Genomic DNA, 18,713 nt, shown 5'->3' on the forward strand with positions numbered 1-18,713 from the left:
GGACAGGCCTCACTAGTTCTTCAGATGGAACATTAGTTTATATCTGCGGTGCGCAAAATGGAGGGCGCACAATTTGGTTTTTTTGGGGGGGAGGGCGCGGGCGGTTGCAGAGGCCCCGCGCTCTTCCCCAAGGCATTTAAATTAAATGCCGGGGGTTCGCGTGAGGCCTCTGTAACTTACCGGGATTCAGTAGCTTGATGTGCCGTGTTGGCGCGTAAAATGACGCCAAGGGGCCATGTGCCGTGACGACACATGACCTGGCGGCATCATTTAACGTCCGTCACCATGGCAACGGGGTCATGTGATGTCACCCCCGGCATCATTTGACGCTGGTCAAAAAGTAAGGGAGGCGCGAATACCTGGGGGAGCAGGCAGGGGGGAGGGGAGCGCCGCTCAAAAAGTTTGCGCTCCCCTGGTTTATATGATTATATGTCTATATACACACACATACAGTTTATGTGTTTTTGTAATAAAAACATTTTAGATCATTTATTTGCCCAGATGTTTGCATAAACTAACATTCTTTACCAAACATTAGACCTGCTCAAAATGGCCTTACTTTGATTAAGGGGATATAAACAAATTGAAGGAAACTGCAAAGAAAATGAAATGAAAAAGTTAGTCTGAAGCTTCATCAGTCAGTGGGTACATGACGCTGAGGACTGTGCGCCTGAATATAAATATATATATAAATACGTATGTGTGTGTGTGTGTGTGTGTGTATGTGTGCAGAGAGGAAGGTAAGGCTGGCAGTGAAGACAGAGGAGAGCTTTGTGTGTTCTCTCATATTCAGCTGAGCCGTGTTGCTATCTCTCAGTTATATTTCTCCCTCTATATGGACATGCAGTGGCTCCTTTTCACTATCCTCACTACATACTCTCAACAGGTAAGTTCACCTGCCCTCAGTTCATTTTTTTTTCTCTTCTAGCAGAATTAGCAACTACTTTATTGAAAAATAAACGGTGTGAAAGGGCCTTGCTGACAGGCGGACATTTTCCCCTACTCAGCAAAACCTCAGCTTACTTACAGTAAGTTCCGACAACATGTGGAATCTTTCACCCCTTTTGTCTGCTTCTCTCTTTCTATTTTTGAAGGGTGCCTATAAAGAACGGTACTTTTTCTGAAAAGTGCACTCTAGAGAGGAATTCTTGCTGATTTACACTACGCTCTATGTTCAAAAAAAGAACAGAGCACCCAGTCAGAAACATTTTCCTTCCTCTAATACCAAATGCGGACAGTCCAAATCCAGCTGCAACTGTCAAGCTTCCCAATCATTTTTGCACTTGAGATGTCAGATCAAAAAAAGAGCTGTATATCTGTAAATCCGTCCTCCTTTAAAATACTGATTTAAAAAAATATTTGTAAATGGTGGAAAGAACAGGGCGCTGCGGATTTTAGAATGCCAATTTATTGCCAATAGATACGATGTGACATTTCGGCCTCACATGGCATCGTGCCATTTGCTTTTGATAAATGCCATGTGAGGCCGAAACGTCACGTCATATCTATTGGCAATAAATTGGCATTCTAAAATCCGCAGCGCCCTGTTCTTTCCACCATTTCCAGTGATTATTGGATTACCGCACAGAGAATCCTGAACCAGGAGCACCGGAATGTGTATTTAATATATTTGCTTATTATAGGTGTGCAGCAGTTCCCTTATCATATTAAAAATATTTGTGACACATGCACAGCTGAAAAAATGATGTCATATCACTGTAAAATGCTGTTTTGCTTTGCATTCTGTGGTATAAAACTGACAGTTACTTAAAATAAGTATTTTTCAGTTTGCAGAAATTACCAGAAATAAAACAGACATCAAATACATACAGTACTTGCCATTTTTTTTCTTTTTTTTTAGCACCAAGCAGTACGTGTAGTATTGCTTTACAATTTTTACAGCACATTTATAATACAGGGGATATAATACAGATAGGATATGGGCATCAATACATAATTTTAACATTCGGATAAAGGAGTCCGTGCCCCAAAGAGTTTACAATTTACTTGGCATGGAGGGACACTAACAGAAACAGTGGGAGTACATGCATTGGTTATTAGAGCATTATATGTGGTTATTTCAATGGACATTTTTTTCTGTGCATCCACAGTTAGATACAACAATAGACTGCCCAATATGGACATATTGATATTTATACTGTAGGTGTCACTAGTCAAAAAAAAAATCCATATTATTAACATCTGTTAGACTGTGCAATTATGAAAAGAGAAGAGAACCTCATAAACAAACTAGGCTGGATGTTGGTGATGTAAACAAGATAGTGTATTACTCACTCAAACTGTACTGATCAAATCACTTTATCAAGATCACCATTGCCTACTGATCTTTTCTCCATTTTAATTGGTTTTGGAGGTTCAGGGAGTAACCTGAAGTGTACATGTTCCTAATTTACATAAACATGAATTAACCGCTCAAACCTAGAGTGATTCAACTTCACAGCTTCATACCTGACATTAGACCTAATGGTAGCCATTATCTCTCATTAACGACAATTTACTTGAGTGATGGTTAACACACAATAATTGCTATTGTGCTTTAGTGAATACCAGTATACCTCTACGATATTGCCCTTTTGAGCCTACTAGTGATGTTATAAGAACCTAGCCTAGTGTGTGGTTTTCTATATCTCTGCCTTCTTTCCCTCTTGAGAATTGTTTTTCATTCCTATGTTTTGGGAATAGCACATCAATACTGTAACTCATTCATTTTTTTAAACTACGCACACCCACTGAATTTCTTGGTGAAGCTGGGTTTCCTGAGACCACTGCTCTAAGGGCCATAGCCATAGATCACACAACAGTGTGGTCTGTGGCATATTCAGTGTTTAATTGAGAACGCCTAAATGTTGTATGTATGTATTGTATGTATGTACTGTATATGTTTATTTATATAGTGCCACCAATGTACACAGATCTTTACAGAAATAGCAAGACAGGACAGGGAGACAATAACAAAAAATGTCACAAGGGCATTAAACAGGAAGTTAACAATGGGAATCAGTGATTCCCTACCCTACAGAGCTTACAATTTAAATTGAATAATCAAAGACTTAGACTACAATAGAAGCAAATAAAGTATGAAGCGTATTGTAAGTGTTTCAGAAGTCAGAAGTGAGAGAAATAGCAACAGGCCTAAACTAACCAAAAGCTTAGCTGAAGAGCTGAGATCTCAGGTGTTACTTGAAGATATGGGGGTGAGGAGTAATGTGCATTGGTGTGGAGTTGGAGAAGTCAGACAAGTTGGGGTGGGGGAAGAAAGACAAGTAGGGGGTCAAAAGTGTGAAAGGATTTAGACGTAAGAGTGCTCTAGAGCAAAGGTGTGCAAACTTTCTCAGCTGCGCCCCCTGCCTGCTCTCCCCCAGTGCCGCACCCCCCCGTTACCTTTAATCCGGCATCACGCGTCGCCCGAAGCCGGCTGAATTCAGGTAAGTGAGTTACAGAGGCCCTGAGCTCTTCAGCACGCCCCGCTGCCCCCTCACCCCCAAAGAAATCTCGCGCCCCCCAGTTTGTGCACCACTGCTCTTGAGACAAATGGAGCAGAGATTAAACAGATATCACCAAAATGGAGCATCAGATTAGAGCTGAGATGTAGGAGGGAGTCTAAAAATGTGAAACCTTGAAGGAGACATGAAGAATTTTATAGTTAATACAGAGTTTGATGGGGAACCTAGAAGGAGAGAAGCAGAGACAGACCGTGGAAAGAGTGAGGTAACTAGCAGCAGCATTTTGAATAGATTGTCAAGTATGGAGTTGGGAGGCAGGAAGGACAGAGAGGAGAAGGTTATAATAGTCATGTTGGGAGATAATGAGAGTTTTAGTTGTAGAGCAACAGAGGAAAGGGTGGATTCTGTCAATGTTGCAGAGGATACATCGGCAAGATTTAACAACAGTAGGAATGTGACAGGAGTAGGAAAGGGAAGCATAAAATATTACACCCCCATCGTGCTTGGGAGACTAGATGAATGGTAGTACTATTGACTGACAGAAAATGGAGGAAGTGGGCCTGGTTTAGGTGGGATTATAATGAGCTCTGATTAAAACATGTTACATTTCTGGTACAAGAGGGCCATCCAGCATGAAAAAGCCGAGAGACAGTCATTGATTTTGGACTGAAGGGGAGGAGTAAGGTTAGAAGTTGAAAGATAGAGTTGTATGTCATCTGCATAGAGGTGATATTGAAGCAAAAGGAGCTAATGATACTAACAATTTAGTGTACATAGAAAAAAAGAGTAAACCCAGGACAGAGCACTAAGGCACAACAACAAACAGGACAAGAAAAAGAGCTATCAATAGAAACACAAACGAGCGGTTGGAAAGACAAGAGGTGAACCAGGCAGTGGCGCAACTAAGGGGGCGCAACTAAGGGGTTGCATTTTCAATCCCCAAGAATTGGTATCGTGCTTACAGAAACCAATGCTCTTCCCCACGGCAATGAACCAGGAGAGAGAGCGGAGTTTCTGTAGGAGAGTAACCCTTCTCATTGACGTTGTGGCATCATGGTGACACAACGTCACATGCCGACACATTGCCATGACAATGCGTGGTCACATAACGCAGCAACGTCACATGGTGATGCATTGCCATGACAATGCAACTTTACCTGACGCAGCAACGTCATGACGATGCAGCGACGTCAAGACATCACAACGTCAATGCGGAGGGCTGGTAAAAACTGATCCCCCCAATTAGAACTTCTGATTGCGTCCCTGCAACCAGGAGATGTCTTTGTTACAGATTCTAAGAGAGTGAAGAATTGTTAGTTGGCCAACAAAAGCAGCAAAGGGGTTAAGCAAACTTAAAAGCGCTCCCTTGCGATTTGGCATTGTGGTTATAATTTAATACCATAGTGAGAGCAGTTTTAGTAGAATGAGATGTTTGGAAGACAAATTGCAACGGGTATAAGAGAGTAAGGGGCTGAGGAAATTGAGTAAGCATGAATAGATAAGATGTTAACGAATATCAGATGCAAAAGGCAGAAAAGAAACACAGCGATTGTTAGAGGGGAAGTATGATCCAAGGTGTTTTTGAGGATAGGTGTGACTATTGCATGTTTGAAAGCAGAGATAAAAGGTACCTGAGCAGAGTTAGGAGTTGAAAATCTGTCTATGTTTAGGAAGTAGAGTGGAAGTACAGTAAGAGTCTGCATGAGGTGAATGGGGTCACGGTTCACGCAGTGGAAGGGGAGGGTAGTAGCTGAGACAGTTCCGATTCTGTGAAAGGTGAGTCTAGCATAGAGAGGAGGATGTTATTAAGGAGAGGAGTATGACATACAAGGGGGGTGTCTTGATGGATTAGATCTACCTTCACCTACTGTAAAGGTAGTACGCAAAGTGTTGGGGTATTTGTTGAGAGAGCAGGTAGGAACATGTTGAAAGAGAGTGAAAGAGTCAAAAGAGAAAAGTAGTCATGGATTAGATTTGTGAGGATTAACTAGTGTAGAAAAGTAGTGTTCTTAAATGTGTGAGAGGGCAGAATGGAGGCAGGAAAGGAGACATTTGCAGAGCAGTCAGTGAGAGAGTGAGATTGTGTCCAGAGGTGCTGAAAAGAGCGGGTTCTGGAGAGTAGGATGATAAACCATGAATGGGGATTAGAGCGCCAGAGGATAATGGGGCATACTGGTTCAGAGAGGAGGAATGGATACACATGGATCCACAGTTCAAGGTGGATTCCATGGGAGAGGAATAAGCAATAGTGGGGTGGAAATGATAAACAAAAAGATGAGATGAGATGATGAACTAAGGATGGAAAAGGGGAGACACTGAAGTCAGAAAGTGTCTTCTGGTGCCGGTACGTGTCTAGTTAAATAGCACCCTTTAGTTCATATATTTCAAAATTTAACTATTACATCCTCAGATAGTAATGCGATGTCTAAGTTTCTCTGCAGTGCTCAAGAGAATGTAAAATTGGCACTGATGACTGGGGAAAAAGTGGCCGAGTCAGAAGCCCTCCAACGCAGAGAGTTTTGCCATTGGCCATGCAAATGCTTACAAGGGCGCACCTGCCCATTGGGAGTGAGCCTGATGAAGGATGGCTGTGGATGCTGTAAAACCTGTGCTAAACAGTCAGAGGAAAGCTGTAATGAAGCAGATGTGTGTGACCATCACAAAGGCCTGTATTGTGACTATTCCGCTGACAGGCCTAAGTATGAAGTTGGAGTTTGTAAATGTAAGTTACTTTTCTATATTCTCTTGGCACAGTAATATGCAATACGATCGACGTATTTTATTAATCTTAGCAGTTGTACCATATCATCACAAACGGAAAGGATCTGAACATTTAAAGAGATAGTACAATGAATCCTGCCCTCTAAACATTTGGTGACACCGGTTACATTTAGATAGTAGATTAGGTTGAAACAATACATACTGTATGTCCATCAAGTTAAATTTATTTGGCTAAGATACTAATGATATATTTATATTTACTAGAGATGGGCGAGACAATCGAAATCCACTCCATGGATTTTTCCAAATCCAAATCCAGTATGGGTTTTACCAAAATCTGATCCAAAGGCAGATTAGCCACTACAAAGAAATCCAGCCGGGTACCTCGGAATCCACTGTCAAGATTTTGTGGAATCCACCATTGGGGGAGGGAGGAGGGAGAGAGAGACCTATTTTACTAGAGTCTCAAGTTCTCACTCTCTCTCTATATATATATCCCCTTTACCTCTCTCCAAATAACATAGTGAGAGAGCCGTGTTCAAAAAGGAGCACACCTGAGCAATTTGGTAATTGTGTCAGGCTCAACAGGATTAGAACCCATAACCTTTGCTCTTCTGGGCAGCTCTAGCAGTGTGAGCTACCCCAGCTGCTGAGTAGCTGCTGCACTTCTTCCTGTGTTAACAAATGTTAGTTAATGTTGAGGCTGTGGCTTCCTCTTTTTGTATTATTTTTGTCACTGGCTCCTCCTGTATACATAGGCAAACGTGTTTAATACCTCTACTTTCTCCTTATCCCCAATAATTTCCCTGCCCATCTAACACTGAAAGGGTTCTATATTTGCTTTTCTACTCTATTTGTTACTAGTTGAAAGTACTTGGCATCGCCCAGGAATTCTAAGAAACCAATCTCATCCTTCCCCTCCTCATCTCTCTCCCTCAAATCCCTTTCCTTTAATAGCTTTTGAAGCATTCTTAATTTCTCCTCATGTGACAGCTGACTTCTGCTCTTTCTTTCTTTGTCAGCTTTCTGTGTAAACTTTATAGCTATCTGACTCCCCTTATCTACCACCAGGCTACTGTATGTGTATTATGATGTCACCAGTATGATGTCACGTGCCAGATACATAGCCTACATGGTACAATGCCCAGTGGATGACTTGCTTGTCAGAGTATTTGTAATAACTCATAGAATTAAAAATAGAATGTATCCAATTTTCAAAGAAATAAAAATCTGCTCCTTATTTCAGGAACCAACATGCAAAATGTGTTTACGATATCTTAAGAGGTGTCGAAATGAATAGCGAACAAACAACTTTCCAAAATATATAGTAGATTTTTTCACTTTCAATTTTGGCTAATTCTGCCACTTTTGTAATATTCCTTATAATTCTTAAATGATGCATGTGTTTCTTCTGACTAACAATCCAAATAGCTGTTGCTCTTTCCGTTTCTTCCCCTACCTACTTTTTTATCCACATTGGTTTGGATCGGTTTCTTTTATATTTATTACCCAAGAGAAGACACTCACTAACATACTTATTTATCTTCCACATTATTTCCTTCAAAAGCTTCATCCTAATTCATACCTTGTAGATTCTTCCTTAATTGACTAAAATCTGCCTTTCTGAAATGGTGTCTTTGTTGATCACATACTGTTTATTTATTTTTTGATAAAGGATTTTAAATGTCACCATGTTATGGTCTCTGTAAATGAAATGTTTCCTCATAAATCTGTCTTCATAAATCAGACCTTCCACCCCCTTCATTAATTTGGACTGCACTTTTTCGAGTTCTATATTGTCTTTTGTTTAAAGAGTGGTTTTGCATCGCCACATGGTTTAATGCTGTCTTCATAACCTGGACTAGGTAAAGGGGCATGAATAAAAAAAAAGAGGGCACATGTGAACCAACATATATAACAACAAAACCATGTTCATGTGAGAAGATGATCTCAACATAAGTAATAGCAGATAGAAGACATACAGTACAAAGGTTTTTTGTTGTTGCTAGCACTGATGTTTGGAATGTAATTAATGCGTTGGTGAAAACGAATGTGTTGAGTTATGATGTTATCTTAACAACAGATCTCGCCACATATTTTATCAGACCTTTTAGAATAAGTCCATAACTAATGCATGTTAGGGACATTAAATTACTACACGTAGCCAATATCAATGTAATGTATGTGTCTACATACAGTAGCACAAGTCGTGATTATATTATTGCAGATTATGCAATAAAGTAATGCTACCCAATCCTATTATCATTTACAGATATGCTAGCTGTTGGATGTGAGCTCAATGGGGTGCTTTACCAAAATGGACAGTCTTTCCAACCAAATCCCTTTTATATATGTCTCTGTGTAAGTGATACAATTGGATGTACCCCTATGGTCTCTTCAAAGCAAGAAGAAAGTCAGTGTGCAGAGTCTACAGGCCAGAGAAAAAAGTCAGAGCAATCAAACTGTGCAGCTGCCCTAGAGAAATATCATATGACTGGCCTCAAATTTATACCAGGTATGTATATATTTGTTTTTTCTATATGTTCACGTTAAGTTTTAGAACATATTGTGAACCCCCTGTGCTTTGGTCCAGCAAATCTAACATACTGTACAGATAATTTTTTGCGTCTGTATAACAAAGCGAGATCTCCAAACTGGCTTAGAGCATAGTGAGACTATCGTAATGATGTAACACAAAGGAAAATCAAAACACAATTTAATACAAACCGTGGATAACTAGAAATCTAACTGGTCTTTTAGCTAGCAGAGACGTTCTGTCTCTAGAGTAGATCAAAGTTCTAGTAGCTGTAATGGTCCTGTTGAAGTGTATGTTGTGATGTGTATACATGAAGAGACCGGAGAGGTTGCAAAAGCTCTGTACAGTATAATTTCATCTATGAGTTGGAGTTAGAGCTTACTGGGAATGTGTGTGTTCATCTATGAAGAACTCTGATCTTGGTTCCTTTAAAGATATTGCAACTTGCAACAAAGGGCCATATTCAAACAATTCTGAAAATGCAGTTTTGGATTCGGAAAAAGTCTCAGATCTCTTCCACCAAAATATTTAAATACTTACTTAAAAAAAAATATATATATATAATATTGGCACACTCCTTGTGGGAAGAAGCAGCCAAGAAATTAGCGAAACCAAAAAAAAAATGCAGATAATATTTTTTGCATTTTTTATAAAATGTTTTAATCATTTCGATCTTTATTATAAAAGATGCCAGATGTATATTGAATTGTGATATATAACTGGCATAATAGATCCTTAAAGATTTGAATTAATAACTCCCCAGTAACCATACTGGGTAACCATGAAGGTATGCATCATGTCTGACTGGAGGACAAGAGGTAGAGGGGTCTCACTGTATATATTGATTGTTCTTTAAATGTGCAACTAAGTGTTTAGGCTGAGTGGTCACCTTTTATTATTTTCCGTTAGGGAAAGTGTCCTCTTCTGAAGACAGGGCCAGAAATGCCCAACAAAGAGGCTGTGCATGATACCCATGGCAGGAGATTCCTCGAGAACGGCCACAGAGTATCATATAGGTTCTGCCTAAGTACAAGCCCAAATAGCACTATGGGAAGCCGAAGTGGAGACTAGGAGGGACCTGCACAGGATGACAGGATTTGGGTACCGTGATAGAAGGGGCACCCCAGCATAGAGTTCTGGTAGGGTGCTAGCAAACCTCATGTCTACATGCAAGGGATTGCCATTTATCCACCCAAAATGTATGGAAAGGTGAAAAGCCATGCGCCTTCCTGAAGTGCTGATTGAGCCCCCAGGGAAGACGTATGAATGTCTACAATAATGAATGAAGAATTGTTTGTCTGAATGAAGTTCCTGGTGCCCTTCATTCCATAAATGCTTACTACACCAGCCTGTACGGATGCCAGCACCCTGAGAAACTTAACCCAACCACACTCAGCACGTATGCCTAAATAACACTACCTCAACGTAACACTCCTTTGGGCCGGGCAAGGACGAGTTACACTACTTTATCTTGAGAGAATTTTAAATAGAGAGTTTTAGAGGAAAGCGCTTGCATTGTAGTTCTTCCACCCTTCGGGCTGATGTAATTGCCATGAGAATTACGTTTAATTAAATTTCTTGCAGAGCTTTGAATGGTGTGACTGGCGACAACTGCTGTTGAACTAGATTAAGGCCCCTAGAAGGTATTGGCAAATTTATTCTGGGATTCATTCTCGAGATACTGTAGCTCTTGCAAAAGTGGACAATACAGTAAGCTCTTCTGAAGCGAATGGTATTTGAAATGACAAGAGCTGAAATGCTGCCCTTAAGCGTTGCTGGTTTGAGGCCTTTGTTGAAACCATCATGTAAGAAAAATACTAGAATGGACATCTGTTTTTCGTAGATATTGTGTCCATTTGAAAAATATTGTCCATATTCTGTAATATATGTTTGACGTTACGACCATCTTAGAACAAATGGTACAGTATTTATTACTTGCTCAGATAAACCCTTATCCTTCAAAATATGTGTAGCCATGCATAATAATGGACTGCAGACCTCTTCCTTGTTGGCAGTAAGCCCTGGTAAGTACAGGCCTGCCAGCAGTAGTTATGGAGGTTTTCCCTCACACCCTGGTGAGGTGCCCTATGTATGGAGGGGAGTGGCCGTATGCTCTGAGTCCCTGGATAGTGACATCAGAGCTGTGCCTGCCTCCTGAAGTATATAAGGCACAACACTGTCAGTTAAGTTGTGTTGAAGATTATTTAGTGAAGTGTATGACTCCTGCATAAGGGATTGTAGGAACACTTTGTGACCCTAGTGTAGTAACTAGCGGTACAGGTTGACCAATCAAGTCTGTTTAAGCCCCTCTGTGTCCAGGGACCTGGCACAGAGGTGATCTCCCTAGGAGAAGAGGGAATCCCCCTTCAATACGGGAGGGCGTACCTGGCAAAGGGACAGCACGGAGAAATGTGCGCCTAGAGCCGGCAGCTGCATGGGGCAGTCTGCTACATCCAAATCTACAATAAAGATGGCCTTGTTAAAGATATTCCCACTGTGTGAGTGTGAGATTACTCAACAGTGGCAGTCACCACCGAGAAGGAGTTCCTCACCAGGACCATCTCCCTGCGGAAGCATAGATCCTGATGAGGTGGAGGCGCTGCACGTGAAGTAAGTTGGACTCGTAACCACTACCTCAGCTACCTGTCCTGATGACATCCCCTAATACCATCAAGCGGGAGACTCAGGAGTCCTGTTACTTGCAGGTGCACCACCATACACGATCACGTAATGGGCACCGGTTAGACCACACGGGCCAATGTGAGATTGGGTGGGTCAGACAAGGGGGGTCCAGCCGTTACATTTGGAGGCGCTGCTGAGAGACCTGTTAACAGGACAGGCTTGCTAGGCACACAATAGGAAACAGGGAGAGTGTCTGCTGCCACTTTGTGCTGCGTGGGGCGGAACCATTGGTAGTCGGGGAGCTGCTGGAGCTGCAGGCCGCACAGACGCCTTGGGATCCTGCTAGTGGTTAGTGAGTCTGGAGCGGGAGGCTATTGCTGTTCTAGTCACCTTGGGGTAGCGCTAGCGGGGGGACGCCTGAAGGGGTAAACTGGTAACTTAGGGCAGGAATTCTGGAAGGGTCCGCACTAGGCTAACCAACAGTAGGTAGACGCCCAGAGTACTGCATGGAAGAGCCAGAGTACTCTAGTCTCCATTCCAGATCACTTGACCAAGGAGCACAGACTGGAGGAAAATGTTACAGTAGACACCGAGAGTGAGCCTAGCCTGAGGTAGTGCAAACACGAGTCAGATCTACGTTAGGTACACAAGGTGGTGCACAAGGCATGTTTATTGTACTGATGTGGTAGCTGCCCCGCAGAGCGGAGCTCCATGTACAAAAACCCCGTATTCAAAGATCGAGAAAGAACCGCAAGAATGGAGGATCTGCACAGCGCAGAAGGTCCAGGATGGCGGACAGGACGAGAAAGAACCGCAAGAATGGAGGATCTGCACAGCGCAGATGGTCCAGGATGGCGGACGGAGGCCGAAGAAGAGATCGCACCTGTTCTGTGCGAGTATGAGGAACAAGCTACAGAAGAGACTTTTGTGAGCCTGTTATGGAATGGCGTGAGAGCTGCGGCTGCGCCGTGTTTGTCCTGCTTGTGCTCTTGGGATAATACCCCCGAGAAAAGTGAGGACGACAGTGTTACTAGATGGGAGGAACGAAATGGACTTGCTTATCATTCGATATACAAACAACCAAATGCTACCTCAAATGTGATGCAAAAAGACAGTACTAACCAAAATGGCGGTTCCCGCGTTCCCGGGACACCGCGTGGGCCAGCTGCAGAAAGTCTTGCAACCTTGCAGTTTGCTGGTTTTTGGCCAGGATTGGCGCCAACGAGAAAACCCCACCCTGTTGGGGAGTCTGGCGTGAAAGCTGGAGCCGCGCCCTCATGGACTATGACTCACTCTGCAACTGTGCTGGGTCAGCCTACAAGTCTACGAGACATCCCCCTAGTTTCAACCAGGGGGAGTGGTTTGCAGTTCCACCGGATGCCGATGGAGAAAGTAGGAGGAGGGGTTGTCAAACCAGCCCCTGCACTCCAGTTGCGAAGAGCCATTGACCAGTAAAGACCTCTGAAACTAGTACCTCCTCTGGTGAATATGGCTGGGGTCTCTGAGAAAATGGAACAGAGTCCCTTGATCACTACACATCCTTACTCGGCTCCAGGAGGCTTCCTGATCCTCCGGGTAGAGGGTGTGGAGACGGTGATGTGTCTCTGCCTGCAGTGCAGACTGCCGGGCGGAGCTGTGGGCACTGCGGCCCGATGCCCTCATTGTGGACTGCAGTACCTGTGGCCCATGCCGACTTTTGTGCCGGTACAGGCTGTGGAAGCCAAAGACGATGCCCCGATGTTGGCCGCGGAGCTTCCGGGTGCATTGTGGCAGGAGGATGCCGGTCCCGAAGAACAGGGACCATGACCGGTTCTCAAAAAGGAGAAAACCAGTCATCGGAGGGGTGACCGAAAAGGAGCCCATCGCTGGTCTCCTACTGGGATACCCCAGCCGAACACCAAGCTGGAGTCCTCGGATGAGGAGTGTGCCAGGCTGGCGGATACACAGGACTTAGTGACAGAGTACCATACCAGTGGTACACCTTGGCGAGATGCTATCCCTCGTGGTGTGGAGACACGGAGTCGAGTGTCGCCAGTGCCGAGACAACACGAGTGGCGGAGTCCCACTGCCGTGGTGACTAGCGGTTCGGAAGGAGGTCGATCCACCCCGACACTACGAAATAGTAAGCTAACGCAGTGCTCGTCGCAGACCCAGGGGGTGGTGGTGGTAAAAGAAGAGCGGATCCAGGGCCAGACTGGATCGCGTAGCAGACGGGCGTTGCCGGATGTCCTCGTGGAAGAAGAGGTCCCGATTGGGGACCCAACCCAAGATGGCGCCGAGGCACGTGCGTGCAAGGAGGAGATTCCAGACGACCAGAGTGGCATCGAGTGGGAGATGATCACGCCTCTGCGGTCGAGCAGCGGAAATCGATCACCTGCTGCCAGAAGGAATGGGCGCTCGAGTCGGAGAGCCAGAAGCCCAGCTACTGGAGAAAAGAAGGGACTTTGTGGCGGAATCGAGTCAGGTAGTGCCGAGGAGCAGGTCGTAACCCTGCCTATACCCACGGTCCGGTCCCGTCCCCAAACCCCGTCCACTCCCAAAGTTAGCCCCAAGGCCCTAGTTAAAGCCCCTGTCCCCGTCACTTTTTCATTCGGGTCCACTTCTAGTCTAGGGAAGTCAGGGGATTCCCGGGGTCCTTCCGAGGATCGGACTGAAAGCCTGGACTGGGGAACTTCGGATAAGGGATCGGTGGGAGGAGGGAGGATTTCCCGACACGTGTCGGTATCTAGTGATTGCCCTAGTGTGTTAAGTGTTACAGTTGGGAACAAATCACAGTACCGGGGGATTGTTACACCTTCTGAGGGTACTTCGGGGGTATCTTCGGGTGGGCCTGAAGAGGAAGAGCCACTAGAATCCAGACAGGAAGAAGTACGGGAGACTAGATGGTGGGTGCCCCTATACAAGGGGTATGTAGCGTGGATAGATCGCACCCGTTTCATTTTAGAAAGGGATGGGATAGTTGACCATTGGTGGGCTCCAGGGGAGTTCAATGATGATGCGTACCTCAAGGAGTTGCGAGTGAGGTGGGACAAAATTAAGAAAGGATTAATTACGCCCCAAGGTTCTGAAGGATTAGAGGGTCCCGTGGAATCAGACGAGCCCTTATCATGGGTATTGCCGGAGAGTGCGGGACAAGCTAAATTGACCCGGGCCTGCCGTGCAGAGCGAGCTATTGTTGCAAAATATAAGAGGTCTCATGGGCTTGAGTACCCTTATCTTCCCGAACCTCTTATGAGAGAGATAGAGGATAATCGGGAGAGATGGCTCCGGACTGACATAGAGTATTATATTGTCAATAAGGGAGGTGCCATTAAGGGAATTCAGGCTGAACAGAGGGTTTCCCAACTAATGAGGGTTTGGAAGATCGGACGCAGTATCTACATGAATAAAGTAGTGTACTGTAATGAACGAGGCCTGAGTGGTCTGCCTTTTCTTTAGCGCTCCCTGCTGGTCAGTGAGCGAAATGTCCTTACATTATTATGAGAATGTGATGATGTTTGACGTTTCATTTGTGTGTTCTTTTGCAGTGTTTCCTGGCGCAAGGTACACCAAATTTAGGTCCCAGCCGGGACGGTGGGGATTCACCAGGGGGAGTATGTAGCCATGCATAATAATGGACTGCCGGCCTCTTCCTTGTTGGCAGTAAGCCCTGGTAAGTACAGGCCTGCCAGCAGTAGTTATGGAGGTTTTCCCTCACACCCTGGTGAGGTGCCCTATGTATGGAGGGGAGTGGCCGTATGCTCTGAGTCCCTGGATAGTGACATCAGAGCTGTGCCTGCCTCCTGAAGTATATAAGGCACAACACTGTCAGTTAAGTTGTGTTGAAGATTATTTAGTGAAGTGTATGACTCCTGCATAAGGGATTGTAGGAACACTTTGTGACCCTAGTGTAGTAACTAGCGGTACAGGTTGACCAATCAAGTCTGTTTAAGCCCCTCTGTGTCCAGGGACCTGGCACAGAGGTGATCTCCCTAGGAGAAGAGGGAATCCCCCTTCAATACGGGAGGGCGTACCTGGCAAAGGGACAGCACGGAGAAATGTGCGCCTAGAGCCGGCAGCTGCATGGGGCAGTCTGCTACATCCAAATCTACAATAAAGATGGCCTTGTTAAAGATATTCCCACTGTGTGAGTGTGAGATTACTCAACAGTGGCAGTCACCACCGAGAAGGAGTTCCTCACCAGGACCATCTCCCTGCGGAAGCATAGATCCTGATGAGGTGGAGGCGCTGCACGTGAAGTAAGTTGGACTCGTAACCACTACCTCAGCTACCTGTCCTGATGACATCCCCTAATACCATCAAGCGGGAGACTCAGGAGTCCTGTTACTTGCAGGTGCACCACCATACACGATCACGTAATGGGCACCGGTTAGACCACACGGGCCAATGTGAGATTGGGTGGGTCAGACAAGGGGGGTCCAGCCGTTACATTTGGAGGCGCTGCTGAGAGACCTGTTAACAGGACAGGCTTGCTAGGCACACAATAGGAAACAGGGAGAGTGTCTGCTGCCACTTTGTGCTGCGTGGGGCGGAACCATTGGTAGTCGGGGAGCTGCTGGAGCTGCAGGCCGCACAGACGCCTTGGGATCCTGCTAGTGGTTAGTGAGTCTGGAGCGGGAGGCTATTGCTGTTCTAGTCACCTTGGGGTAGCGCTAGCGGGGGGACGCCTGAAGGGGTAAACTGGTAACTTAGGGCAGGAATTCTGGAAGGGTCCGCACTAGGCTAACCAACAGTAGGTAGACGCCCAGAGTACTGCATGGAAGAGCCAGAGTACTCTAGTCTCCATTCCAGATCACTTGACCAAGGAGCACAGACTGGAGGAAAATGTTACAGTAGACACCGAGAGTGAGCCTAGCCTGAGGTAGTGCAAACACGAGTCAGATCTACGTTAGGTACACAAGGTGGTGCACAAGGCATGTTTATTGTACTGATGTGGTAGCTGCCCCGCAGAGCGGAGCTCCATGTACAAAAACCCCGTATTCAAAGATCGAGAAAGAACCGCAAGAATGGAGGATCTGCACAGCGCAGAAGGTCCAGGATGGCGGACAGGACGAGAAAGAACCGCAAGAATGGAGGATCTGCACAGCGCAGATGGTCCAGGATGGCGGACGGAGGCCGAAGAAGAGATCGCACCTGTTCTGTGCGAGTATGAGGAACAAGCTACAGAAGAGACTTTTGTGAGCCTGTTATGGAATGGCGTGAGAGCTGCGGCTGCGCCGTGTTTGTCCTGCTTGTGCTCTTGGGATAATACCCCCGAGAAAAGTGAGGACGACAGTGTTACTAGATGGGAGGAACGAAATGGACTTGCTTATCATTCGATATACAAACAACCAAATGCTACCTCAAATGTGATGCAAAAAGACAGTACTAACCAAAATGGCGGTTCCCGCGTTCCCGGGACACCGCGTGGGCCAGCTGCAGAAAGTCTTGCAACCTTGCAGTTTGCTGGTTTTTGGCCAGGATTGGCGCCAACGAGAAAACCCCACCCTGTTGGGGAGTCTGGCGTGAAAGCTGGAGCCGCGCCCTCATGGACTATGACTCACTCTGCAACTGTGCTGGGTCAGCCTACAAGTCTACGAGACATCCCCCTAGTTTCAACCAGGGGGAGTGGTTTGCAGTTCCACCGGATGCCGATGGAGAAAGTAGGAGGAGGGGTTGTCAAACCAGCCCCTGCACTCCAGTTGCGAAGAGCCATTGACCAGTAAAGACCTCTGAAACTAGTACCTCCTCTGGTGAATATGGCTGGGGTCTCTGAGAAAATGGAACAGAGTCCCTTGATCACTACACATCCTTACTCGGCTCCAGGAGGCTTCCTAATCCTCCGGGTAGAGGGTGTGGAGACGGTGATGTGTCTCTGCCTGCAGTGCAGACTGCCGGGCGGAGCTGTGGGCACTGCGGCCCGATGCCCTCATTGTGGACTGCAGTACCTGTGGCCCATGCCGACTTTTGTGCCGGTACAGGCTGTGGAAGCCAAAGACGATGCCCCGATGTTGGCCGCGGAGCTTCCGGGTGCATTGTGGCAGGAGGATGCCGGTCCCGAAGAACAGGGACCATGACCGGTTCTCAAAAAGGAGAAAACCAGTCATCGGAGGGGTGACCGAAAAGGAGCCCATCGCTGGTCTCCTACTGGGATACCCCAGCCGAACACCAAGCTGGAGTCCTCGGATGAGGAGTGTGCCAGGCTGGCGGATACACAGGACTTAGTGACAGAGTACCATACCAGTGGTACACCTTGGCGAGATGCTATCCCTCGTGGTGTGGAGACACGGAGTCGAGTGTCGCCAGTGCCGAGACAACACGAGTGGCGGAGTCCCACTGCCGTGGTGACTAGCGGTTCGGAAGGAGGTCGATCCACCCCGACACTACGAAATAGTAAGCTAACGCAGTGCTCGTCGCAGACCCAGGGGGTGGTGGTGGTAAAAGAAGAGCGGATCCAGGGCCAGACTGGATCGCGTAGCAGACGGGCGTTGCCGGATGTCCTCGTGGAAGAAGAGGTCCCGATTGGGGACCCAACCCAAGATGGCGCCGAGGCACGTGCGTGCAAGGAGGAGATTCCAGACGACCAGAGTGGCATCGAGTGGGAGATGATCACGCCTCTGCGGTCGAGCAGCGGAAATCGATCACCTGCTGCCAGAAGGAATGGGCGCTCGAGTCGGAGAGCCAGAAGCCCAGCTACTGGAGAAAAGAAGGGACTTTGTGGCGGAATCGAGTCAGGTAGTGCCGAGGAGCAGGTCGTAACCCTGCCTATACCCACGGTCCGGTCCCGTCCCCAAACCCCGTCCACTCCCAAAGTTAGCCCCAAGGCCCTAGTTAAAGCCCCTGTCCCCGTCACTTTTTCATTCGGGTCCACTTCTAGTCTAGGGAAGTCAGGGGATTCCCGGGGTCCTTCCGAGGATCGGACTGAAAGCCTGGACTGGGGAACTTCGGATGAGGGATCGGTGGGAGGAGGGAGGATTTCCCGACACGTGTCGGTATCTAGTGATTGCCCTAGTGTGTTAAGTGTTACAGTTGGGAACAAATCACAGTACCGGGGGATTGTTACACCTTCTGAGGGTACTTCGGGGGTATCTTCGGGTGGGCCTGAAGAGGAAGAGCCACTAGAATCCAGACAGGAAGAAGTACGGGAGACTAGATGGTGGGTGCCCCTATACAAGGGGTATGTAGCGTGGATAGATCGCACCCGTTTCATTTTAGAAAGGGATGGGATAGTTGACCATTGGTGGGCTCCAGGGGAGTTCAATGATGATGCGTACCTCAAGGAGTTGCGAGTGAGGTGGGACAAAATTAAGAAAGGATTAATTACGCCCCAAGGTTCTGAAGGATTAGAGGGTCCCGTGGAATCAGACGAGCCCTTATCATGGGTATTGCCG

General features: G+C 46.3%; 1 protein-coding gene across 1 annotated transcript in view; it reads left to right on the plus strand.

The window, feature by feature from the left end:
- The first annotated feature begins 775 nt into the window (after positions 1 to 775).
- CCN6 (cellular communication network factor 6) overlaps positions 776 to 18,713 on the plus strand; it is a 32,060-nt gene continuing 14,122 nt past the window's right edge. Inside the window, exons 1-3 of the mRNA XM_075597641.1 lie at positions 776 to 886; positions 5,895 to 6,186; positions 8,458 to 8,700. Coding sequence (XP_075453756.1) covers positions 836 to 886; positions 5,895 to 6,186; positions 8,458 to 8,700 — 586 coding nt within the window. The 5' untranslated portion in view covers positions 776 to 835. The remainder of the gene's footprint in view (positions 887 to 5,894; positions 6,187 to 8,457; positions 8,701 to 18,713) is intronic.

This window comes from Ascaphus truei, chromosome 4, assembly GCF_040206685.1.
Source record: "Ascaphus truei isolate aAscTru1 chromosome 4, aAscTru1.hap1, whole genome shotgun sequence".
Classification (NCBI taxonomy): Eukaryota; Metazoa; Chordata; class Amphibia; order Anura; family Ascaphidae; genus Ascaphus; species Ascaphus truei.